Source organism: Drosophila ficusphila, unplaced genomic scaffold (assembly GCF_018152265.1).
Source record: "Drosophila ficusphila isolate 14025-0441.05 unplaced genomic scaffold, ASM1815226v1 contig_414, whole genome shotgun sequence".
In the NCBI taxonomy this organism is placed as follows: Eukaryota; Metazoa; Arthropoda; class Insecta; order Diptera; family Drosophilidae; genus Drosophila; species Drosophila ficusphila.
Window position 1 is genome coordinate 3,166,459 of NW_025064328.1, and position 24,559 is coordinate 3,191,017.

General features: G+C 41.3%; 7 protein-coding genes and 1 long non-coding RNA gene across 10 annotated transcripts in view; 4 read left to right on the top strand and 4 right to left on the bottom strand.

Annotated features, from left to right (window-relative positions):
- Positions 1-1,476, top strand: part of LOC108087859 (calcitonin gene-related peptide type 1 receptor) — a 29,417-nt gene extending 27,941 nt beyond the window's left edge. The window contains 1 exon segment of the mRNA XM_017185441.1: positions 179-1,476. Coding sequence (XP_017040930.1) covers positions 179-703 — 525 coding nt within the window. The 3' untranslated portion in view covers positions 704-1,476.
- Positions 1,477-3,045: 1,569 nt separating this feature from the next.
- Positions 3,046-9,670, bottom strand: LOC108087854 (neurofilament medium polypeptide). 3 transcript variants are annotated; one of them, XM_017185438.1, is made up of 6 exons: positions 8,884-9,670; positions 6,990-7,141; positions 6,778-6,869; positions 4,403-5,304; positions 3,998-4,065; positions 3,046-3,941 (listed from the first exon to the last, which is right to left on the bottom strand). In XM_017185438.1, the coding sequence occupies exons 1-6, from the start codon at positions 9,088-9,090 to the stop codon at positions 3,854-3,856; spliced, it is 1,509 nt and encodes a 502-aa protein (XP_017040927.1). In that variant the 5' UTR covers positions 9,091-9,670; the 3' UTR covers positions 3,046-3,853. The 3 variants fall into 3 exon arrangements, with proteins under 3 accessions (XP_017040927.1, XP_017040926.1, XP_017040925.1); XM_017185437.1 differs by lacking the exons at positions 3,046-3,941; positions 3,998-4,065; positions 4,403-5,304 and adding exons at positions 5,335-6,041; positions 6,218-6,390 and having other exon boundaries at positions 8,884-9,317; positions 9,409-9,670; XM_017185436.1 differs by lacking the exons at positions 3,046-3,941; positions 3,998-4,065; positions 4,403-5,304 and adding exons at positions 5,335-6,041; positions 6,218-6,390.
- On the top strand, positions 7,779-8,594 carry LOC108087855. Its single transcript, XR_001771193.1, has 2 exons — positions 7,779-7,880; positions 8,019-8,594. It is a non-coding gene; the product is annotated as an uncharacterized LOC108087855 (long non-coding RNA).
- A 1,374-nt stretch (positions 9,671-11,044) lies between the features above and the next one.
- Positions 11,045-11,599, bottom strand: LOC108087766. Its single transcript, XM_017185295.2, has one exon. It carries the CDS (start codon positions 11,536-11,538, stop codon positions 11,083-11,085), a length of 456 nt encoding a protein of 151 aa, XP_017040784.1. The 5' UTR covers positions 11,539-11,599; the 3' UTR covers positions 11,045-11,082.
- A 460-nt stretch (positions 11,600-12,059) lies between these two features.
- Positions 12,060-12,789, bottom strand: LOC108087767. Its single transcript, XM_017185297.1, has one exon. The coding sequence runs from the start codon at positions 12,682-12,684 to the stop codon at positions 12,115-12,117; it is 570 nt and encodes a 189-aa protein (XP_017040786.1). The 5' UTR covers positions 12,685-12,789; the 3' UTR covers positions 12,060-12,114.
- A 2,242-nt stretch (positions 12,790-15,031) lies between these two features.
- Positions 15,032-17,907, top strand: LOC108087870 (zinc metalloprotease ZmpB). The gene is given in 4 exon segments (XM_017185454.2): positions 15,032-17,158; positions 17,298-17,394; positions 17,449-17,469; positions 17,472-17,907. Coding segments are annotated over 4 exon segments (2,388 nt in total). The 5' UTR covers positions 15,032-15,238; the 3' UTR covers positions 17,822-17,907.
- Positions 17,908-18,459: 552 nt separating this feature from the next.
- Positions 18,460-22,089, top strand: LOC108087856 (coiled-coil domain-containing protein 96). Its single transcript, XM_017185439.2, has 3 exons — positions 18,460-20,330; positions 20,522-20,618; positions 20,690-22,089. Exons 1-3 carry the CDS (start codon positions 18,645-18,647, stop codon positions 21,100-21,102), a joined length of 2,196 nt encoding a protein of 731 aa, XP_017040928.2. The 5' UTR covers positions 18,460-18,644; the 3' UTR covers positions 21,103-22,089.
- A 98-nt stretch (positions 22,090-22,187) lies between these two features.
- LOC108087857 (muscle-specific protein 20) lies at positions 22,188-23,340 on the bottom strand. Its single transcript, XM_017185440.1, has 3 exons — positions 23,207-23,340; positions 22,721-23,053; positions 22,188-22,652 (listed from the first exon to the last, which is right to left on the bottom strand). The coding sequence occupies exons 1-3, from the start codon at positions 23,234-23,236 to the stop codon at positions 22,461-22,463; spliced, it is 555 nt and encodes a 184-aa protein (XP_017040929.1). The 5' UTR covers positions 23,237-23,340; the 3' UTR covers positions 22,188-22,460.
- Positions 23,341-24,559: the final 1,219 nt, after the last annotated feature.

Sequence of the window (24,559 nt, forward strand, 5' to 3'; positions counted from 1 at the left end):
CAGCCACACACTAGAACACACTTAAGCACTCACAGTTTATTGGCCTTTAGATACGCATTAATCGCATGCAAAGAAAAAACAAAATGTTAAGAATATAGAAGACAGTTAGAGAAGCCGACGCACCGTTGCCAACTGGCCAACCACCATGATAGCAAATTCTCAGTTCTTTTGATTGTAGTTCGTGCGCTGCGGACCGCCGATGCCAGGAGAGGAGAAGGTATGACTAAAGGACATGTCGGCCAAGCGGCGAGCCTCCTCGGGTCCCCACCACCACCAGCAGTCGTCCTTGGAACAGGCCAGGACTCGCAGCCAGAGCTTGGTGGCTTCCTCCTCCTCCTCGTCGTCGTCGTCGTCATCCTTTCTCGATGGCCTGCGCAGCCGGATGCCGTTCCTGAAACGCCGCCAAACAATCGACAACTCCCGCCAGAGCCAGCCACTCATGGAGGAGCGGGAGAACTGCGGTTCGGTATCGGTTAATCTGGCAAAAAGGGGGTCAGCCGGCGGGGACAGGCCAACTCTGATGACGACCATTGCGGAGGACGTGGCCGAGACGGGAACGGCGGCCACTTCGGACGCGGGAGCCACATCCGATGCTGGGACAGGCACCACGGGATCGGAGGACAACCACCCGAATGGCATGGGCACCGTCATCGTTCGCATGGAGGGAGCTGGCCAACCGAACATGGCCGATGAGGCGCTTTAGGTTAATCCCGTCGAGTCACGCAACATCTCATAGTTTAAGCCACTGAAATACCAAAACCAAAACAGGTCAAGAGCCCTAAGCCCCACCAAAAGCCACATCCCATTGAAACCAGTTACTATCGCATTCAGATTGTTCTTTGGTTTCTAAGAGTTTTCAAATAATTATTTCGGGTGTCTGAAAGTAGGCAACAAAATTATTTTTCATTTAAAATAATAACATCGTGTTAACATACTCAATCATATTTCTTGAAACTTTAACAAAAAATATTATATAACATTCCTTTTTCTTTGCTTAAGTGTTTTTCCGTTTTCAAAAATGCATAACTTACCTTTAGACACCCGAGATATTGTTTAAAAACTGCTGGACAACTTCCAACTTCGAACTTTCCTAGCCAGCAAGGCTGAAATAAATTTTGACACAAATTGCACACTGCTAAATGTTAAGTTTTTATAGTATACTACACTGTTTTCCTTGGTTCCCTCAGATTGCAAAGTGCAAAATGAATTTCAGCCTTTTGCCGGCAACGGAGCAGCTTGAATGAGAACATATTTATTGTACCTACGAGTGTAAGAATTTATGTGGATATTAAATATCATTGTTGTCTTAAGTGTTAAGTGTAACCCAGGACTAGATCCTCGACTCCTTTCCCCACAAAAAAATATATCTCTCTCTGTGGTAAGCTGAGCTTTCTGGCAATCGCTTTTAGTGTGTCTATGAATGTACGCAAGTGTAATAAAATTTTAATTATATGTATGTTTGCTGAACATATCCAAGTTGCTCTGGTTTTGCTCTGGTAATTAGTCAACTTTCAGTTTGTTTAATGAATCCCAGGAACGTCTGTCAACAGCAACAAGAACCACATCTCAGGAAGAACCTAATGCTCATTTAATGAATGCCATTTGAAGTGAGCTCTCCGCCATTTGTTCCCAATGGACGTTGGCCAGGTTTACCGGAATGGTGATGAAGGCCCAACAGGTGCTTCCGTATTCCATTTAACCAAAGCCAGTTCTTGCGACAAACAGAAACCTAATTTGTATGTGGACTTTATGAACTTTGTGGGGCTTCAGTAAAAACAACGCATAAGCCATAACTTTGTCAATTTAACGCTGATGTGGCGTACCTTAAAATATTCCTAATCGAAATTTTAAAAACCGACTGTTTAAATTCCTAATTTTGGTGATAGTCGATTATTTCACCCATTTGCATGTCAGATTTTTCCTAATCATTTTAAGCTGACATGAGTCCTAATTTTGGAGGTTCACAACCCATAACTTTGTCAATTTAAATCCGATTCGAAAATCCTTGATACAACTCCATTCAAAGTTTTTTATTGATGTAAGATTTTTCCAAGTTTGATTTGAAAACTTTGAGAAGAGATCTTCTGGTAAGTAATTGGGATTCGCGAATTATTATGTTTTTATATGGTTAATAATTTACTTAAAGGAATGCGGCATATGGCGATTTCATTCCCATCTTATAAAATATTAGCAAAAGCTTACTTTTAAATATTGTTCTTCCTGGAATTGATAGTTAACGAATGCAAGAAGGCATGTATTTTCCAACTGATTACAAGCAACAGCGAACCCAGAAAGTGTCAGCTTTTCTCACGCAAACTCACCGACAACCTGGAACCTGAAAATGTATTCTGGGCAGCCAGGACACGCCGCAGCAACAAAGCTCATTGCCGAGCTGTCAACATTTGTTGACACTTATTGAGGGCTATCCGTTGAGGTCTGGCTCTGGTTTGGCCATTTCCCGCTGGTGGTTTTTTTAATGACGACCCTGCAAGTGGCAGTGGGTGGCACAGTGGCACAGTGGCACAATGATTGCGACTGGTTGGCTTGTTTGTTCGCACGGCAGACACGTGTCCTCGCAACTGCCCCATTGTGCGGCACAATGTATTATGAATGCGAAGTGTGTGCTATAAGTGGCAGTTTCACATTGTGCACCATCCGTGTGCCCTCACACTTCTGGCGTCAGACACTCATAATTCTACAGATTATTCGCGCCCGAAAGCATTGGCAGCAGGATGCTGTTTTAAGCCCAGGTTGATATCGCTCATACGCCACGTGCGCCAGCGGCAGTAAACTTTCCTCATCAGCCAGCAGGCAAATGAGCTGTTTAATTCCCGAGCAGTTTGCTTTCGCGGCTAGCGGGGTAAGTGAATTTCAGACAAGGGAAAACATTATTGTTATGCATGTTAACAAGGATCTTGTTTCACTTACCAATTCAATGTTGCATGCACTTGCAAACAATTATAATAAAGTTGAAGTTGGAGTCAAGTGGAAATACAGAAGCTTTTTCATGCAACAGTTTAAAAAATAAGTACTCTGGGGCAGAAAAATACTGGAAGCCAGTTTATTAAATAAAATTGGTAAGCAAATATAAATTAAGAGTATACCAATAAGAAATACTTTAATAGTTAAATTTAATGAAATTTTTGTTTACCAATCAGTTCTACATTGTTTTGCAGAATATAAAACATATTTTGTTTAGAGAGGATCGTTATTTATCTGAAAGATTATTTAATATCCAACTAGCGGATTAATAAAAGGAACTTTGCTGGTCTTAAATCTACGCTTTCCTCTAAAAATACGAACAGACCTAAAAAAAGGGTTAAAATTCAAGGAAACTTTCTGGCATCGTCATCGCTCGTTTTCGTATCCTGCGTGACTCGCACGTCCTGTTGTCGGAGGATAAGTGCAATGCGTTGGCCTTCAGCCGGAATTTATGGTGCTGTGGGTCACAAATAATGCATAAACCTGGCCAGTTGCAAGTGCCAGTTGGAGAGTTCGGTTTGTTCTAGTTTCGGTTCGGGGTTTGTCTTGGTTTGACTCTGGTTGCGTTTGACTTGGCAGTGATTTTTCGGCATCCGAGTGGGTGCACTTTAATTAAAATTTAACCCGAATGAAAGGCTGGGTGTGAAGCGGGTTTGAATAGAGTTTCACAAACGCCCCGGTGTGCGGCTTTTAATTGAAGTGCTGTTCGGAGTTGAGGCTGCTGTTGTCGCCTGCTGTATTTGCATAATGAACTCAATTAAAAGTTGGCCACTTCACACCCACCCCGTCCTCCTCGGAGGTTAGACTTAAGCTAATGGCAGGAACTGTTCAACGTGGGTTCGACTCCTTCCCGTTCGCCCCTTCGGCGGGTTCACTCCTTGTTGTCCTTGAGCAACAGCTGCATTCGTTGGCCCACCAGTCCCAGCGGCTTGCGGGGCACCAGGTGGCATGTGGATTGCCTGCAACAAATCGGGGTGGCATTGCAATGCATATGGGACCTAAGTTCAACGCTCACTTGTATATGATTTTCTCACGGTCTGCCCAGGGCCAAGATCGCTCCAGTCTATCCAATCTAAAGAGCAACTGGAGGGTAATTAAGTATTAATAGCATTGCGGTATTGTTAAGTGCTTAAAAGATATCTACATATATTTTTTCTAATTATAAAAGTAACAATCATTTATCATTAGAGATATAAATGCTTTAGAATTTAAAAGCCAAGTATGTTTTGGTTTACTAAAACCAATAAAGTGAAGTCATTTGGAAAATTTGCTAGTTTGGGATTTGAATTAATTTTTGAATGCAAATAAAATAATTTTGTTTTTTTTTATGTTGTTTCTAAACTTTGTTGGAAAGACTTTTATATTTTTGTCTCTATATTATAAATACTTGAAAATCTTTTTGTGTTCCTACTTAAATTACCTTTTGCGTCTGTTTCTCAGCTGAATCTTGTGGCGCCGCCTGTGGTGTTGGCGTGGCTGGGCGCACCTTTGGTGTCTCCACCTCCAGAAAAGGCTCCTCCTCCTCCTTCAGTTGCTCCTCCCTGAAGTGCTCCTCCCTTTGGTGTTCCTTCCTCAGGTGCTCCTCCTTCAGGAGCACCTCCTGTGGCTCCTCCTGTAGCACCTCCTGTTTTACCTCCTGTGGCACCTCCTGTGGCACCTCCTGTGGCAGCTCCCCAGCCTGTTGTCCCAGTGTCAGTTCGCCTTCGGCCTCGGCATCGTTAATGCGCAGCTTGGGCACATTCCGCAGATTCCAGGTGTAGGTGGTGTTCAAGAAATCGCTGTCATCCTCTTCTTCCGTTGAGGACAAAATATCCTCGGCTGGTGCCGCTGGCAGTTTTATAAAATATACTGCACTGCCAGCATCTTCCTCATCCTCGGATTCCGTGTCATCATCGCTTGCCTCATTTGCCGGATAATTGGCTTCCGATGCATAATCCGATTCCGGCGTCACATCCTTCAGCAGCTTTGATTGCTTGCCACCTTTGGAGGCCTCCTGCTCATCCTCGTCCTCATCCTCGTCCTCATCCTCGTCCTCCTCCACCAGCACCAAATCGTCCTCATCACTCTCGGTGTCACCTGCCTGATCCCCATTCCTCAGCTCGAAGTCAAGGACATCCTCGTCGTAGGAGAACTTGCGCTGCACATAGGCCTCGTCCTTGTCCTCGTCACCTTCCTCGTCCAGCTCGGACTCACTCATCCGCCCGAAACTCTGCGACACGGTGGCCAAGGTGGAGCAGAGGATTTTGGGTATTTCGGCTATGGCCGACAGCTTTCGCTGCATCTCCAGCAGGCGCATCTCAATGGAGCTGGCGCGAATGCGTCCTAAATGGAATTCATCAAGGGGCAATTGCATTTCGGGGGTTTTCAGGGGATTTGTTTTTTATTAAGGCGACAAACACAGACACAAAATATCCAAAATTATGTACACAAAAGTGAGAGTAGAGTAAAGTAGTTTTGGCACTGAGAAAAATGCTGTCTAAACAAAGAATAGTTTTAAATTTATAAAAAATTGGTAATACACAAAAGTATTGGATAAAAATCTTGTATATTATAAAACTGTACTCCAATTATACTAAAAATTAACAAAGAGTTATACCTCAGGTTTAAAAAATCATACAAGCATAACAAGGTACAAGGATAATCTTTTAAATTTAAAAACAAAACATCTTTAAAAAAGTACAAAAACCAGAAAAATTAAGTACTTTCTTTAAAATGTTAGCAATAAACAAATAGCGTATACAAAGTTTATAGTTATCAGAAAATTCTTTAACCTATTTTTAAGTTAGGATCAACATCCAAGATTATATTTTCAGTATATATTTTTATGACTAGCATTTTTTCTCAGTGTGGGGTTAAAGGATGCGACAGCTTCTGCTGCCAGGGACCAAGAACATAATGACAAGCCGGTTAGCTGGGAGTGCGGCTCCTCACTTGGCCTTGGAGGCGCTGGGCAGGGCCATCAGCATGTTCTCGATGGTGTTGCTGCGCAGCTCCTGGTTGTCGCCCACCTCCGCGAAGAAGCGCCGGATGTTCCGGATGATGCGATGGTGGGGCAGCTCCTGCATTTCGGGGGAGCGCACAACACAGGAAGAAGAGAACACACGGCGGAAAATGGAGAACGGCGGACGGCAAACGGCAGACGGCAAACGGAAAATGGAAAATGGAGAATGGAAAACGGAATGGGTTAGTCTCGTTGGCCGGGCTGTTGGCATGCAATCGTGTGGTTGTGGTTCACCTGCTCCTCCTCGTCGGACGACTCGTCCTCGCTGAGCTCGATGACCACCTCGTTGCCCTCGTCGTCCAGCTCGGTTTTCGTTTTCTTTTTCTTGGGCTTCGGCGGCTCCGGGGGTTCTTGCCACATAATCGGATGCCAACAACGCGAGCCAAGCAGGGGGGTTGGGTGGAAGTCTACAAAAAGATACAAAGCCAAGTGAGAACAGGGCTACACAGGAAAAGATGGGGGGTGAAATTCAGAACTCGATTTTAAAAGCACATTGAAATTATTCTTTTAAAAGGTGATTAATCTATTGATCTATATTTTATTTAAATGCCCTATAATTTTCTTGAAATAAAAATACTTTTTCTGTTTATTACTCTTGTGAAATAGCATGTCTTAATTATTCAGACACTAAATTTTCTGTGTTAATCAATAAAAAGCCTTTCTTAAGATACACTATCTAAACAAATAGTTAACACAATTTTTCTGTGTAGTCAGGAAAGTAGGGCTGAATGGGAATAGAGTGTTTCGGGGATTCGTGCAAGTTAAGTCAACACCAGACAGCATAATGCACTCACCACTGGGCGGCGGCAAGGCCTTCGGAACCCTCATCACAATCGACTTCTCCTCGCCGGCCTCGAACTGGCCCATGGGATCGTCCTCCTCCATGCTGTTTGGGGGGAAGGAGAAATGGTCATCGGTGAGAAGTTTGCTCATTACATAAGTTAAACGGCCCGAATCAAAAGCCGCCCAGACACACAGCGAGCCAAGTGCATCTGGGGCAACCTACTTGCGCAGCAGGAAATGTATCTTCTTCGGCGTCGAGTTGATTTTCTCGTGGGCCTGGGAAAGCGTCAAGTGCGAGGCGTCCTCCTCGTTAATCTCGAGTATGATGTCGCCCAGGCGAACGCCCGCTTTGTCGGCCAGACCGTTTGGGGTCACCTGCAAGGATGCCAAAGGTTTGCCGATTCAAATCGAGTGCGAGATGCGATGCCGAAACCCCTTTTGGTCCTTTCACAGAGCCGCTAAAAACCGCACGGTTCGAGTTTCGAGGCGCAATTGAATGGATATCTGCGTACTTTGAGTTTAGGTTCAGAAAATATACGCGATGCGCGGACGACAGATACAGATGACATGTATACGAGATGGGCTAACTGAACGGCTGCTCCCAAAAGAAAACACTCGACAAATAATGAAAAGCAATAAAAACTCAAAGCAAAACAATGCGGCATTTTTAAATATTACAGATTCAACATGATATGTACCCTCGAAAATATATTTTTAAATATCCATAAAAATATTATTAAGCGTATCGTAAACAAATTAAATGATTTTATCTCAAACTATCTAAAAACAATGTTTAATTGAGCAGATCAAATTTTCTTGAAACGATAGTACATTTTTTTTCCAGTTTTTTAGGCAACCAGCGAAATTTGTAACAAACGCTTTTTAAAAAGAAATGCTTGGTAACAACGTAGTCCATGAAACTCTTTAATAGCTGCCCTAAAAATTATTTAAATTCAGAAATAAAGCAAACAAGACAACAACTGATGTTTTCTTTTTTGACTCAACGCAAAAAGTCAAAAGTAAAATGTTGCTCAAAAGCCGAAAGCAATACTAATAGTTTAGTCTTATGGGAAATCACTTTGCATACATATACCATACAGTCCGGGACGTTTTTGTAAGTTATTTCTTTTAAAAAAATAAAATAGAGATAATTAGGAATAATTTACATCAGTACATTCAATACTACAAAATATGTCCACTCTATTTTAAAGTTACTTTATTGTATATTTTTTGTAATTCATATATTTTTTAGGACATCCACTGTATGCATGATAAATTTGAAGAAGAAATGGAAATCGACTAACCCAAATATTGTACATTCACTCGAGACTCAAGTGAGCCAAAAATGAGCCACTGGGGAGACGAGGCACGACAACTAAAACGCTAGAAAAGACTTAAAGACTGAAGACCGAAGACTGAGGACTGAGGACTGAGGACAGAAGACGGGGAGCGGCAGGTGCAGATGCCAGAAACAATAAAATGTTCACTTCTATTCGGCGGCAGCCAATTTGCATTCGATGTGACTTCGTCATAGCATAATTGGAATTCAAAATTGACGTGGGTTGGGTTGTTGGCGTTCTGGCCCGCAACCAAAAATTGGAAACAATGACGAAACCGCAAATGCAGCGAAGGAGGTGTACAGTGAAGCCATTGTAAATTGAATTGAATTGGTTTCTGATTTGATTTATTTCCACAGAACAAATTTGCAACAAAAGGATTTCGTATTTTTGATTTCCCAAATATTTAAACAGAAACCGTTTAAAAAAGGTATAGAAAGAATAAGAATAATTATCACTATAGAAATAAAAAATAAATTTAAGAATCTTTAGTTTCAAATGCCTTTTTCTTAGGTGAACAAATATTGAACTATTTTATTATATTTTTTTGAACTAAATGAATACTAAACCAATGAAGTAAATAACTTATTTTTTAACCTGAATATAAAATCAATAATTTTTGTGACCTAACATATAATTAGGGATTTCGACTGTATCATTAAAATTGCTTGACTGGAACCAGATGGCTCCGTTCCCAGGCATAAACCACCCCGATCCCTATCCCTATTCCAATCACAGACCCCAATCCTTCGTCCAATCTCGGTGGTGGCCCCCACTCACCTGGAAGACTGTCAGCGGCATGTGGAACTCCGCTCCGCCGGTGATGAGGAATCCCCACCGGCTGTCGTCCTTGGTGGCATACGCATCCGAGTCGACGTCGAAGGCGGGGAAGCCGTCCGTGTCGCCGATGCCGCAGGACACCTTGATGATGGGCGCCTTGGCCTTTGTCTCCGGCACGGACCAAAGAATTCCCTGTGGCTCCGGCATCGCGTTGTTTACCCGCACTCTTCCGAAGAGTCTCCGGTTCTTCTGGCTCTCTTCCTTTCCGCTGGTTTTTATTTATAAATTCGCACTCTTGCCGGCGGCACTCTTGCTCTTCGCTTTTCCTATTTTCTTTCTCCGCTTTTCTATTGCTCTTTTCCTGCGAAAGTTTCAGTTGCTCTTTTCACTTAGCTAGTTGTTGCTTTTCCGATTGCTTGTTGTTTGCTTTCTGGCTGTCAAAATTTCGGCGGTGCAAAAATATTATTCGAATTTTGCCGGCTTTTCTACACAACCTGACTTTCGCTCGCTCACTTGCCAACTTACTTTTCAACTAAAAAGTTAAACCTAAGTACTTGAACCTTGGCCAATTGTGGGACTTATATAATCAGCAGTCGCGCGTTGCACAATCCAAATAACATTAAATCTCGGTCGGAAAAGTGCTGAAAACTGCGGAAACTCCAAAAATTTCGAACAGACCGGAGCACGACTCTGAATGATAATTATGAAAGTGTATTTAACACTTTTATTCCGCCTTTGCTGGGTGCTTCTATTTTTTTGGCTTCTCTTTCACTTCCACACGACTGCACTCGACTGGGGAAACTAAAATAATTTTCGAGAAGTTTTTCTTTGTGGCTGCATTTTTTCCATTTTCCCCATTCTCTCTCTCGCCTTTCATCTCCACCTCTTGGTTGGTTTTTCCTTTTTTTAGATAACGTGCCGCCGCAGAATTGCAGCCTTCTTTTTGTTGCATTTTCTCCTAATGATTAAAGCAACTTTAAGCGTGGAAAGTAAATAAATAAATATGAAAATGGAAGTAAGCTTTACTTTGTTTCATTGTTTGCTTACTTCCCACAACAACTGCAAATAAAATTAAAAAAGTATAATTGAAGTTGGTAAGATACTTTTTCTTCGAAATAACAGATGTTATATTCATTCTTTATAACTTAATTAATGAATAATTTATTAAAGTGCTTAAGTACTTTAAGACTTAGTAGAAGTTCCCATTGGTAACTATCGATTTGGAAGCAAATATCAACTATTTCACTTTCATATTGGCTTTTGTTTTATCAACCCGCACATTCAACTCTTTTCTTTACCTGTCAACTGCCGAGTATTAAAGCCAAGTAAACAACTTGAACGTGCCAAGCTCACAAGCTCGGTGTTCCGCTTGTCAAATAAACAACAATGGGAAATCAGACTTTCATGTGAAAGAAATTTCAAGAGAAAAGCCCAAAACCAGCCACACACACACACCTGATGAAAAAATTCGATTAGCACAGGGCATATTGCATACATACTGGTCGTATTTGTATGTGGTCTCTGCAAGGAATAGTTCGCACAAAATTTGTTGGCCTGGCCATAAAAGAGTGAGTGAAGCGTGCCTTATCAGCCGCAAAAACAACAGCAACAACAATAACAAAAACAACAACAACAAATGGTGACAGCCACAAGACAGACAAAGGGATATAGCCGGCAGCAAAATTTTGCGAGCAAAGTTTTCAATATTCCAAAAAGTCGGAACGGGCGCAAAATGCAAATGACACAAGTCACAAAAAAAAGCTGTTCACAAAAATGTAAACACATTTTAGGTTCATGTGTTTGATTTCATAATCATCTAGAATAATACTAAAATAAATGTTTTAGTGTTTAATATTTTAACAAAATATAAAGAGATTTTTAATTCATTTTTGAAGACTTCTTAAGATTGATTGTGGTTATTGGTAGTAGTTTTTAGTTTTTGAAACCATTACCTTAGGTATTACCCTTAAGTTACGACTACAAATTATTTTTTCCTGTACATAATATCATAAATTTTGAGGCATAAACCATCACCGAACTGACACGTCTTTGGCCTGAGCTTTGACTGTCCTGATAAGAATGCTGAAACTGATAACTCGCAGATGACTAATGGGTCAGGGTTAAAGTGGCTGAGGGAGAAAAATTTCACAAGGGAGGACAGTTTTGTATTTCTTTCGACTTTATTATTTTCGCTTGTGACTAGTATTTCCCACCTAATCCACTGTTTTTTGGAAGATCTTTACAAATTGCATACATTTCTGTTATTTCAATGCGGGAATCTAAAATAGTGGTCTCCTCCAATACGGTTGTATCACGGTATGGGCAAATAGTGGCTAAAAGATTTAGGTTCCTGTATCTAACACTGTCAGCCGATCTGCGCCTTCTATGAATGTTTGATGTCTTCTCCTCCTCCGATGAAGATTCCTCCAAAGATTCATTTTTCTTAACTTCGTTCATGGCATCCTTAGGCTCCTCAGAAGAATGGCTGTCATCCTTGGCTGATGCTACGGATTCATTGGACTCCACGCTCTCCAGCTTGTTATTCTCGGATTCCTGACTGATGTCCGCCACCTCGGAAGTCTCCAGTTTTGGGGGCAGTAAGCTTGCCGAACTCAGGACAAAAGCCGAGACCAAAAGGAGCAGCAACACACGCATTTTTCTATATTTTTTATTTATTTTTTCTGCTCGTTGCGTTCACTAGCAATCACTTTTTCAGACTGACTCTGACCAGTGGCACAGGTCTATCAAGAAACCTACTTTTCTATCGCATCCACGGCGACTACGTGATTATTGACTTAAATATAATTGAGCCCAACAGATAGCAAACAAAAACAAAATACTTATTATATTTGAAAGCTGAAAAATTGGTCAAAGATCGTCAAATATATTTAAAGGAATTACCCAGAAAATAAAATATATTTTTTTTAATTCTTTCAAATTGAACTCTGTTCTGGCGATAAGGACAGTAAAATTTAAGGTCGCAGATGACTCAGAGAAATTCTCAAGCAATGTTTATATGTCCAAAAAAAATAAAGAAAATTATATAAAAATCATTTAAATTTTCTTGTTGTTGAAAACCTCTTCACCTTTCAAAAGAATTTCCCTTATTGTGCAACATATTTGCATATGAATATGAAGTGAAAAACCATTCAAATTCCCAAAACAAAATAATTCAGTTTGTGGAGTTTTCATGTAAGTATGTTTATTTTAAATAGTAAGGTCTTTGGGAAATTATTCTGCGTACGTGGCCTCATTGGCTTCTTTGGAGCTGACCTCCATGACCTCGCATCCCTGGGCGTAGTCCTCGATGCTGGTGTTATCCGTGTCGCTCAGAGCCCGGACCATCGCCTCGTCCAGTTCCTTTTCGCCTTGGGCGTCCAGTTCCGGCTCGTCGGTGATTTTTGGATCCTGCTCCTGGGCGCTAACCTCACGCCTCCGCCTAACCTCTAACTCCAGTTTTCTAATCTGCCTCCGTCTCCTGGACTCAACGGGTGCGGTGGTAGTGGTTGTCTTTTCCTCGGACGAGGAATCCCCGGAGCTGTCCGCCTTGTCCTTGATCGTGCCCTTGTGCTCCTCGGAGGAGCTGCTGGCATCCTTGGGGGACCGCTTGGAAAAAGTTTTCTCTATCGACAAGTTAAGTTCCCGAAGCTCGTCGCTGTCTAAGAGTTCTGGATCAAAACCAGGTGCCATCATCCGTTCCAGCCAATTCTTCTTCTCGGCTTTCTCCGAACTCACGGGCTGAGCAAGTGCAGCACTCAGCAAAATGCTGGAAATTAGCACTAGCAACAAGGATCTCTGCATGGCTTTGGTCCTTTCTGTATCCTCCTATGATTATATTAAGCTTTAGTCTCCTTTGCGATCCTCTAAGCACACTTTGCGCCAAGACTGACTGTTCCAAACTGATTCTCATCGGGGACGAATATTTCCCACGAAACCTAAAAAGAGATTATTTTCGCCCGGATTGCGATTTGGTGATTACGGCTACAAATCTAATTAAAGCATCAATCAAATGCAAAGCGCAGGTATAAGAATACATATGTACATACATACTTGTATATTGCATATAGATTGCACATAACACTCTCTTCCAGTTTCCGCCCAACTGCGCAATTTCCGAGCAATTGCGATTCCAGACTTTACTTGCATAATTCATGACAACAAATTGAGAGGCTGTGGGATGCACTATTGAGCTGCTAAAGCATACCAGACGGAATCGGACTGATACGCTTTGGGATCACAGGAGATAATGCCGACGCGCAATTAGTAATTACTGACGCTTTCCAAAAACAAGTGAAATAATTTGTAAACAACGAGCGTACAGTTAAAGAAATACTTACAGTTTCTATAGAAAGTTAAGATCTACTTGTCCCAAGTGAAGTTAGGTAGGCAAGGAATAAAAACATATTTAAAAACATTTCCTAAAGATTGATAGAACATAACACACATATAAATATCAGTTTGTTTTCTTATCAAATTTTTTTGCAAAATATTAGTGTTTAGCTGAAATCAAAAATACTTTTTGGTTTAAGACCTGTGTGAACCAGATTTTTAATTTGTTTTTAAAAGCAAGTAAATATGTTTTTACTTCGAAAGTACTGAGTGAATTTTTTAATAGGAAATATTTTTCTTCAAATTTTGATTGCTGGAACTTTGTAGTATAGTTCATTGGAAAATGGGATCAAAGATCTTAATAAAAACCCAGATCAAAAGGTTATCTTTGAACAAACAGCTCTGGAAAAGCTCTTTAGCTTACAAAATTTCTTTTGCATCTGGAATGAACCTTTAGATTTGAATAGCTATGAAGCATTCCCTTTATCTCGCTGTGTATGAAAACACTCGTAAATTACAATTTCGCCGGGCGGAACGTGCCACCGCAATTGGAGCGCTTCGCGGAGGAAGAGTCAAGTTCAAGAGTTCTCCTAAGTAGCCGCCAGATACAGTAGACGGCCAAGTCGAAAATGCCACTTAATGCAGACAAACAGAAGAGCAAAAAATAAAAAGGATTAGGGCAAAGTTTTGGACGGAATGATAAATAGCACAAGGATTGGCCCGGTTTTTTTGGCCAGAACGTGAGACGACTGAGGAATGCCTTGGCTCTCCAGGAAGCCACATGTGTCCGCTGATGAATGTCCAAGGGCAATTATTGTGTCGCCAGTGTTTGCCCTGCTATTAAAAGCCCATTTGGAGCTGGGCTATTAGTCACCTGAGGGCGTGGCAAAGGGCTTAAACGGCTTTGAAAACAAATTTATTTAACAGCCATCAAAGGGGATTGGCCCACTGCGTCTGTCGTAAAAAAGTTCTTTGGCCTCCTTGTCGGATCCGGCTTATTGAATATGATTCCCAGATGTCCTCCGAACATCAAAGGCAAACTGCCGGAATGGGAGTCCAAAGTCGCAGGCTCATGCATAATTTAAAGCAATTTGGCATTTTGCTGAATCAATTTCCACGCCAAGACAATCAAACGGAAAGTATTAAGACCCGAAATCCATTCCAAGTGCTGCAGTGCTTTCTATGCAAATTACACTCTCCAGCACTGCACAACTTTTATGTAAATCGCCCGGCACCTGGTGCTGGCCCAAAAAAAGGAGGCGGAATCAAGTGAATTAAAGCACCGACATTTTGTCATATTTATTAAAAATTTATCAATGTCATAAAGTTTACCGCACTCATACAGAATGCAAAAAAAGCAGACGCACACAAAGGACAATCAATCAACTTTAAAGCCTTGATAAAATTTACTTAGGCCCTTCAATTGGACCCCAGATGGCTCTAAAAAGGAGCAGCTTCGACCTAATTTAAAGTGAAGATGCTGCAAAATGTCATCTAAAAGCAAGCAGCAAAATTTAAGACTTAAAGGTTGCTTGACAATATCTCAGAAATTTTGCATTTTCCTTTTAAAGCTGCTTATTAATATTTTAAAACTAATTTGAACATTAAACTTCTTGTTTATAAATGAATAAACAAAAACTTATCTTAGTTATAATCAATAAAATTATGAGCTAGAAAGTTTTCCTAGTTGTTATACTAAGCCTAAAAGTATGCATTTTTTATTACATTTTGTCAACAGAATTTTGACAACATCAAAATTATAACTTATATTTGTTATGGTACGGTTTAATTTGTACTCTTCCCTTGATTATTGAAGTTACCCTTATATGATTTTTGAGTTAGTTGTCATGTCAAAACAAACTCCACAAACACATAACACTGTTGCCCACAACACATAAAATACCCCCAAAAAAAACATAAAAATACATAACATAAACACAAAAACAAACACAAAAATAAATACTAAAATAAACAAAAAAAAACTTAAAAAAATAATAAACAATAAAAATACACAAAAATACTCACAATGGCTGAAGAACCCATCTCCACGGAGGAAGTTTTGAAAGTCGAAGGCACTGAAAAAAACGCTGATCAACCAAAGGCGGAAATGGCATCCGCAGGTACTCCAACTGAGCAAGAAAAGGTTCCCGAGCAAGAAAAGACACCGAAACCGGAAGAGATACCGAAAGCGGAAGAAGTACAGAAACAGGAAGAGTTACCAAAAACGGAAGAGAAATCGAAACCGGAAGAAATACCGAAACCGGAAGAAGTACCGAAACCGGAAGAGACACCAAAAGTGGAAAAAATACCGAAACCGGAAGACACACCGAAGCCCGCAGAAACCCCAAAACAGGAAGAGATTTCCAAACCGGAGAAGCAGGAAACCCAACCTGAGCCAGGTGAACCCACTGTTCAGGAGGAACCCGGCGAAAAAACCTTGTCCGATCCAAATCAGGAATTCAAGGAGGAGGGAACCGAAAACATCGAAGCAGCTGATCAGGAAGTGGAGGCCACCACTGAGCTTTCGCTCGAGGAAAACAAGGCAAGGCTGAAAAAGGAGCGAAAGGAGCGCCTGAAAATGCTGGCCAGCAATCGGTTTACGCTCTCGGATCCCCGGCAAATGGCAGTTAGTTTCATCGAAGAACACGTCGATGAGAGCAAAGATATTGGGGAGGAAGAGGAGGAGGAGCTTGTCGAGGATCCGAACGATATCCTGGTGAATTTCGATGAGCCCGTCGATGGTGAATCCAAATCGTCTGAGAGTTCCGATGATGACGAATTCCTCCAAAACTTTCAGGCACCCAAAATGGTGAGCCTGTTTCCACCCGGCTTTTCCATCGCACCTATCGATAGAACTTTGTTCTTTAAAGATCCAAAGTATGATAATGATGATGATGATGATGAGGCCAGGACGAGTATGTCTTCCGTTAGCATTGTATCGAAGAGATCCTTGAAACCCGCCGATCCCGATTCCGTCCAGTTGAAGGGTAACTTTCTGAGGGACTTCGACATACCCAGTCTGTCGGACATATCGGAGGAGCACGAGCTGACTGCCAAATTAAGCCGAACCAAATCCACGACAAGTGCTCTTTCGGGTCACTTCGTGGACTCCGTTGAGATAAACTCCGCTTCCAGTTCCAGTTTGGAGTCGGAAGCCTCAGCGGCCTCTGACGACGAGCAGCAGGACGATGTGGCACTTATGGAAAGTCGGGACGGCTCCTCCAATATCTCCGATATACCAGACTTCGCGGAACTTCCGCCGGCGGCTGTCCAGAAAACAAGGACGGTTACTTTGGAGGATTTTGACAATATGCAAGTGATAGACTTCTCGGTGGCAATTGACGAAAAGGATTCAACCGACACTCATGCTCTCGAGCTTAGCAAAGCGGTCGAGGAACTACTACGCGATCTTATCGAGGAGACGGCCAATAAGTCGGATTTTCACAACGAGGAGAACGTCTTACGGGAAAAGCTCGACAAGACGAAGCTCATCAACGAGCTGCAAGCCATCACCGAAAATTACATGTATGAGAAGTACACCAACGAACTAGTTGGCAGTCGACTTGTCGAGTATTTCAAACGCAATCGCAACACCCGCGTCTTTCAACCGCTCTCCAAGGAAATGGAAAAACGATATTACGGCCGCTATATGAATGCTCTATTCCACCTGGACAGTGTAAAGAATCGAATGAATGAGTCCAAGCACAAGCACGCCCTCCAGATGAACCACGTCTTCATGAATCTGCACTCCGCCCAGAGCGTCGTCAGTTTCACCGAGAATCGCCTGGAGCACCTGATGAGGACGAAACTCATCCGGCCGGACTCCGAGTTCATGAAACGCCAAGTCGAACGGGAGATCAAGCTAATGACTGCCAAGCGGAACGAGATCAGCGACACCAGACTGTTTCTCATCACCAGGAAACACGCTTTGGCCAGCATTTTAAATGTGAGTGTAATAGAAAGGTTTATATATATATTACAAGGACATATTTATTGAACTAGCCAACAAGGAAACAATAATATGATTAAATGTAATATTTATATCTTAAAGAAACTGTATGCTAATCTTCCATTTTGTCCTACAGAAAATCACAGCTCTCGAAACCGTGAGTGACACCTTATGCATCAGGGATTTTATAGCCGTGCAAAATGAAGTTCATGCCCTGCAGAAGAAAATTGAAGGTAACGAGCAACTAAGCTTCTAATATTTTAATAAAGACAGCCATATTTCCCCAGAACGAAGTAATGACCTGAAAAAAACCGCGCCAAGTACCTCACCGATATCCATCTAATTCGGCACCAGCGGGAGAAAGCCCTTGGCTTGGGGGAAAAGTTTGAGATCCAGAAGAAGGTTCTGCAGAAAGCCGTCGATCAGCAGCGCTTCCTGCGAAAAAGACTCTACGAGGTGAAGCTGGAGCGCACCAGGATGCGTCAGCAGTACAGGGATCTCGCCTTCCAGGGCGGCATCCTGTCGATGCCATCCCTGATGTACGACTACGACCACACCGTGGAGAAGGTTAAGGAGAAACAGGAGGCCGTTTCCAAGCTCAGGGAGACCATGAAGGCGCTCCAACGTCGCGTCAGCGTATTGGAAGGCAGAAGCATTTAGAAAGCGCCCAAACACAGAACTTCAACACAAAAGTACCCTGTGTATTATAATAAACGTGAATTTCAATAATTCAACTTAAACTTAAACTAAATTGCGTATCTCAATAGATTACAGGGGTTTTGTTAATGGCTCAAAGATAAACAGATAAACTACAAAACAACATCGAAACTATGAAGATTTCTCTATTAATTTTCCATATTTTCGACTATTGTTCGTATGGCAGCTATATGATATAGTTGTCCGATTTTGATGAAATTCAAGAGTAGTTAGAAAACTATATTTTCCAAACATCATGCTTGTCTGATGAAAAAACACGAGGTCATAAATTTTATTTCCCGTGTTTCTATATATATTTTTCGATCGTTCCTATGGCAGCTATATGATAGAGTTATCCGATTTTGATAAAATTTAATCTGAAATTCAATAGTAGTTAGAAAACGCCATCTGGAAGAAATCAAGTCGATCTGATCAAAAACAACGGCGTGAGAATTTTTTATTTTAAACATAATAAAAATAATTATGTTCTTGTTTATATGAAAAATGTTTTTTTTTTTTCAAGGTAACCTTAGAATGGTAAACATTTTTTCACTTCATAAGTTGTCAATGACAGTTGAGGATATTCTCACAATACACACAGATGTACACGAGTACACAACTCAAAGAAACTACACAAAAAACAAATAAAAAACAAAAAGTTACTAAAAAATATAAATAAGCAAAATAAGAGCTAAGATTAATTGATTTTTTCGAGTGTATACCATCGTACGCAAAAAACCTATACAAGTACAATATAATATTCATAATAAAAACAAATAGCTCTATAATGGAAACCATAACAACTGACGATGCTAAGAATGAAATACTAAAGGATGAAGTACCAAAGGATCAAGTAGTGCAGGATCAAGTAGTGCAGGATCAAGTAGTGCAGGATCAAGTAGTGCAGGATCAAGTAGTGCAGGATCAAGTATTGCAGGATCCAGGTTTGCAGAATAAAGTGTTGCAGGATGGAGTGTTGCAGGAGGAAGTGGTGCAGGATAAAGAAATGCAGGTTGGCGTATTGCAGATTGAAGTATCGCAGGAGGAGATGTTGCAGGATAAAGTGTTGCAGGTTAAAGATTCGGCAGATTCGGAAAGCATGTATCGGGAGAGTGAAATGCTATTGCAGGAAGCCAAAAAGGAGGAGAGGAGGTTGATAATGAGGGACGCCTTGGAGCGACTGAGACAGCGCGATGAGGAAACGAAGCTGGCTGCAGAAAAGGCAGAAAGTGAACACCAGATGGTGGAATCAAGCAAGGAAAAATCTGCGGTCAGTATACAAAGCCGGCCATCTCAACTCGAAAAGAAGGAAGAGGATGAGCAGTTGATGTTGAGCAAGTTGGACGATGAAAGCAGTACAACCAGCTCGAACTCAGATGTTGAATCCTTCACAGGAGCTTTGCTCAAGGTGGATGCTGAATACGAAGAGGAACCCAGTTTGATAAAATCCTCCTCGGAATCAGAACCAGAACCAGAAACTCAGGAATTACAAGAAGTACAAGAAAGCGTTGACCCTTTACGATTGGCAGTTCATACGCTAATGTTAGTGCCCGATATATCGGAAATATCGATGCCATTTGAACCCCTAAAAGAAAATAAATCTTTAAAGTCAATAAAATCAGAGAGGTTGCAAAGTCAAGGTCAGTTTAAGGATGCCCTGGATATGAAAGGCTCCGATTCCGAATCGGGATCAAGCGAATCGGGCAGTGATACCCAGTCTGCCGCCGGTGATCAAATGGTTGAATCGGAATCGCTTGAAGAGTCCTCTGGGGATATCGACTTACCATACTCTAAGCCCACGCAGGAAGAGCCTGACCAATTCTTAGAAGAGTTATTTGCTGCCGCCGAGAGTAGACGTGAAACGAATGTCACTGTACTGCCAGATTCAAAAGCTTCAGAGTCTCATCAGATAGTTTACGATTTTATCAATCAATTGTTCGATAAAGTGATAGTATTGGAGGCCCCTGGAAGCGAAGATTATCTGAGGAAGCGACTGGATAAGAACAAGCTGTTGGTCGCTCTGCAGGAAGCCGTGAGTGATTACATCATAAATAACGATAATCACAAGCAGCTCGAAGACAGACTGATCGAGTACCTCCGCCGAACGAAGAACATGCGCGCCTTCGCCGAATTGTCCTTTTCGGAGGCGAGGACCTACCGTGAACGCCATCAAGAGGCTCTGGACAATTTGGCTTCGAACAAAAAACGGTTGGATGATGTTAAGGAAAAGCATTCCATTCAGATACAAAAATCGTTAATGGAACTCTCCCACGCCATACACATTGCAGTGAGCACGGAGGAGCATCTTGAGCAGTCGGTGCGTCGCCTCCTGGTCCGACCGGATGCGGAAACCGACTTCCTCAAGCGGTTCGTTTCCCGCGAGCTGAGACTGATGGCCGAACACCGGAACCAAATTAGCGACACGCGGCTAACGCTCATCAAGCAGAAACATACCCTTGGTCGCGTTAGAGAAGTAAGTTCCATTGGGTTATCCCCAAAAAATCTTACATTCCTGATAGAAAGTTTTTCATTGAAATTGAAATCTGAATATTCACTTTGTAAACAACATTTGCATGTGTGCTGGCCATTTTTTTCCACATTATCCATCATATTTTTTACCATATATTCAATTTCAAAATTATACCTACACATTCTCCCCCTTAGATTATAAAAAAGATAGAAACTCTAAGCGAAACGGTGAGCGTAAAGGACTACATAAACGTGCAAACAAAAGTGCTGTCATTACAAAAAAAAATTGAAGGTAAGTACAGCCGAATACTCCTTCCTAAACATATTCAACAAATAAATAATTATGTTGTTTTTAACACCCAGAGCGAAACATCGAACTGAAAAGGCAGCGAACCCAGTATCACACGGAATTGCATTTGACCAAACATCTCCGTGAAAAGAGCCTGGAGCTGAAGCAAAGTATAGAATATCTTAAGGAGAAGCTGGAGGAAAAGATGGAAATGAGGCATGAGGCGAAGGTTAGGCTGTATAAGGCAAAAATTGAGCACAAAAAAATTAGGAGTAATATTAACGAGTGCACCTACCGAGGTGGCATTTTGGCAATGCCTGCATTATTGTACGATTACGATCGAACGGTGGATTACATAAAAGAAAAGAAGGAGAAAGTCACCAATCTTAGGGAAACCCTGAAATCCATTACCGATCACTTGCAAGCCGTGTCACTAAAGCAAAGTCATTCATTTTACAAGGCGTCTTTAAACATAGCATCAAAATAAATTTTTATCATAAAAAAATCCACTATTATTATTCTTTAATACAATAAACAACAGGTTTAATTGGAATAACCAAGACTTCCTACTCACAAGCTTATGCATCAATAATAACCCTGAGTTCCTAAAGAAAATCTGTTAATGAACCATTATAAAAATATATTTCCCCCTCACATTTTCAGTGTCAAGTTTGTTATTTATTTGCCTGTTTTTATTTATTCCTTATATATGTTGAACAGAAAGAAACCAAGGGGAAATATCATTTGGTTGTTCTCATTAATATTTCAGGCAGCCAATTGTTGGAAAAATTGAATTTCTAAAAATAAAAATTTGGTATTCGGCACACTTTGTACTTAATCACATTTTTTTGGGTACTATTTAAGTATAAAACACTCATTGTACGCTTCACTAAGTGAAAACTAATGGCGGAAATATTTCATTTGGGGACTGCAAAAACAACATTTTAAATATATAGGAAATGTAAATTATAAAATTGGCAATTTTTCTTTTAACGAATTAATTCCTTAAATTTAAATTAAGGTTCCGAGATGCTCTCGTGAAATATTTATCACTTTTTAAAGGCTTACCATCAAAGGACAGGTGCTAACAAATTAAGATATAGGCAACTGCCAGCTGAAGGCGTGAAATATTTTCAAGAGCTGTCTGGCTCTTCTCGCTTTTGGCACCCTCATAGTTGCACCTGCAATACATAGTTGTCTGCCTGCTTTCAAAGTGAGCAATTTAACGCTTCGGACAGGTGAGTTTCGGCTCTTGCCTCTTGCAAATTCCTGTCCTTACATATAGACGGAATATAGATAGCCCATCTCGATGTTAACTCAGCCCAACGCTGATATTCTGACCTCGACACGCTTCGGTGGAATTTTTCACATCGCACACACTCATCGGAGTGTGTTTATGTTTGGTTTATAACGCTGATTCGATGATATATATACAGCTATACGTACAAAAGTCATTTTTAGAACGCACCATAGGCAGATAAATAAAATCTCTACACCCACACAAAGAACAACAGCAAGAACGTAGATAGCTCAAGGTTACAGAGGTGATCTTCTGATTGGAAAGTGGAAAACTAGGATTTTGTGAATTACTTTATTGTACTCATAAATAGATTAACTTAGGCGTATACTTAATATAAGGCGACAGAGCCTTCGCGTTGCTTTCATGTGTTGTTTGTGTGAGTGTTTTAGTGTTGAGTTTTTTGCTTTGGTGAGGAATATCTTTGTGTTCATGTTTCATCATACAAAATATATATATATACGGTATATATATGGGTGTGTGTGTGTTCACTTAGCATATATGTGGAGAAAAGTGGGTGGCTTGTGATGTCCTGGCACTTCAAGGGCTTACTTGCCGAGCAGGATCTTGCGGCCGGCGCCGAGGTTCTGGCCAGCCTGGGTGGCTCCCTTGTTGGAACCGGCCTGCAGACCCACGATGGTCTGTCCAGCCTTCAGCTGCTCCTCGGTGAAGTCGCGCTTGCACTCATCGGCGGGCTTGGGGCCCAGGAAGGGACCCTTGAAGTCGGCGTGCTTGTAGGTCTGCAAAGGGTTCGAGGTTCAAAGGTTAGAAAACCTCTTAAATTACTTCAAAAGTATTTAAAACTTACAGCACGGCCAAGAGCGAAGATGGTGTTGGTCACGTTGGCGATATCCTTCTTCTCGTACAGATCGACGGTCTGGAAGACATCGATGTCGGGCACACCGTACTCCTTCAGGGCCTTCTGGAAGTTGTTGATGTTCTCCATGAACTTGAACTGGCCGCCCGACGAGTTGACCTTGGGCACCGAGTTGGGGGCCAGAACGTTGATCAGCTTGCACAGCACCTGGCCGTCCTTGAGCACATCCTCGTAGGACTCGCCCTTGGGGAACTTCTCGTTTATGATGGCCTCAATCCACTCCTGGGCCTCCTTGTCCATCTCGGGATTGCGCTTGCCAGCAATCTGGTTGGATCAAAGAACAAGCAAACAAAAATTTAACACACATTTCACCAAACTCCATTTCAATTTTCACATATTTTCACTGTGTTTTTCTGAGATGTTTTCTTTTAAAGGATCTTTCTTTTTTTTTTTTTGGTTCACTGCTTAAGTATTCACCTTGGCACGAACGGCACGCTCAAGAGACATGTTTGGTTTTTGGTTTGGGGATTCGGTTTCTGTGGGATCTTCACTAAAGCTCTGACAAGCTAACACTGATGCCAGCCAACGGGGCGTATGCGGCTTTTAAAGCGCAAGAGAGCGCACTCCGACGGATTCGTTCAAGAATTTTCCAAAAATATATCCGAATTCGGAGTCGAGTGTGTGAAATTCCGAGGCGTGGGCGTTCCTCTATATATTCGAAGCGCCAAAATCTTTTTTTCCCACCTCCCTCGCATGAGTCGTGCGTTATAATTTTAGATCACATCATCGGCCGAGCAGAAGGAAAAATCCAAAGCGGCAGCAACAACGAGTGGCTAATAATTTTCACACATTTCCAATCGATGGAGGGAACTGTGTCTGTATTGCACACTCTGCTCTTCAAACTGCGCTGCTCATTTGCATGTTAACCGCATTTTTTCGGACTTGGCCAGGCCAACAAGCGGCTGCTCCTGCTGCCATTATTCTGCACTCATTTCGGGCGCCTGCATTTGTTGCCCGTAATTTCCAACGGCTTGCATTGGGTCATAATTAAAAATGGCACCCAATTGGTTCCCGTCGAGAGACACATCCTCCAGAATTTAAAGTGAAATATGACAAACATAAATCATGTCATAGTTTTGAGAGCTTGACAATGTCCACCACCTTTTACCTTGTGCTGTTATGTTGAAAAAAATCTATGAAATATTACATATTTTTTAAAATAATCATTTTTATTAATTTACACTCTTTTTTTATACTGCTTTTGAATTTAACATGATTTAGAGGTATTTAATAAGATGAACAAATATATATTTTTTTCTTTGCCAAATGTTTTTAAAGATGTCCGAAAAGGCTTTAGAAGAGTATCAGAAAAAATCGTGAACTTTTATTTTAAAGCCAGATGCAAAATTGTTATAGATTTAATCAAGCAAAATCGTTAATTTCTAACTAGAAAAAATACAAACAATGGCTATTACATTAAATATTAGCAGATGCCGCGCAATAATATCAACAATTAATAACATGATGATAAAAATAATGAATTAATAAGCAGATTATTTTCTGCATACTCTCATACATCCAGTTAAAATTAAACGAATCCCCCTCTGCATTTAGCCTATAAAATTAGCAATAAATTGCATTTATAATCTGTTGATGCATATAAAAACAGATTACCATCGGCAAATGAGTAAACCATTTACAAGCGTTCGAAAACACAAGGCCAGCGAATATTTTATGACCAAACAATTAACTTGAGTTATGCGCCTTGTGTTATTGAAAAGCACTTTGTTAGAGGACAAACATCAGCGCTAAAAGACACCCTTAGCATTC

What these genes read in the sequence shown, in the direction of transcription:
- LOC108087854 (XM_017185438.1), bottom strand. Translation starts at nt 9,090, where the DNA reads ATGCCGGAGCCACAGGGAATTCTTTGGTCCGTGCCGGAGACAAAGGCC. An exon ending in ATACATTTCCTGCTGCGCAA is followed by an intron (nt 6,870 to 6,989) that starts GTAGGTTGCCCC and finishes CCCCCCAAACAG; the next exon opens with CATGGAGGAGGACGATCCCA. An exon ending in CGTGAGAAAATCATATACAA is followed by an intron (nt 3,942 to 3,997) that starts GTGAGCGTTGAA and finishes GATTTGTTGCAG; the next exon opens with GCAATCCACATGCCACCTGG.
- LOC108087856 (XM_017185439.2), top strand. Translation starts at nt 18,645, where the DNA reads ATGGAAACCATAACAACTGACGATGCTAAGAATGAAATACTAAAGGAT. An exon ending in CCCTTGGTCGCGTTAGAGAA is followed by an intron (nt 20,331 to 20,521) that starts GTAAGTTCCATT and finishes TCTCCCCCTTAG; the next exon opens with ATTATAAAAAAGATAGAAAC. An exon ending in ATTACAAAAAAAAATTGAAG is followed by an intron (nt 20,619 to 20,689) that starts GTAAGTACAGCC and finishes TTTAACACCCAG; the next exon opens with AGCGAAACATCGAACTGAAA.
- LOC108087767 (XM_017185297.1), bottom strand. Translation starts at nt 12,684, where the DNA reads ATGCAGAGATCCTTGTTGCTAGTGCTAATTTCCAGCATTTTGCTGAGT.
- LOC108087766 (XM_017185295.2), bottom strand. Translation starts at nt 11,538, where the DNA reads ATGCGTGTGTTGCTGCTCCTTTTGGTCTCGGCTTTTGTCCTGAGTTCG.
- LOC108087857 (XM_017185440.1), bottom strand. Translation starts at nt 23,236, where the DNA reads ATGTCTCTTGAGCGTGCCGTTCGTGCCAAG. An exon ending in AGCGTGCCGTTCGTGCCAAG is followed by an intron (nt 23,054 to 23,206) that starts GTGAATACTTAA and finishes TGATCCAACCAG; the next exon opens with ATTGCTGGCAAGCGCAATCC. An exon ending in TCTTCGCTCTTGGCCGTGCT is followed by an intron (nt 22,653 to 22,720) that starts GTAAGTTTTAAA and finishes AACCCTTTGCAG; the next exon opens with ACCTACAAGCACGCCGACTT.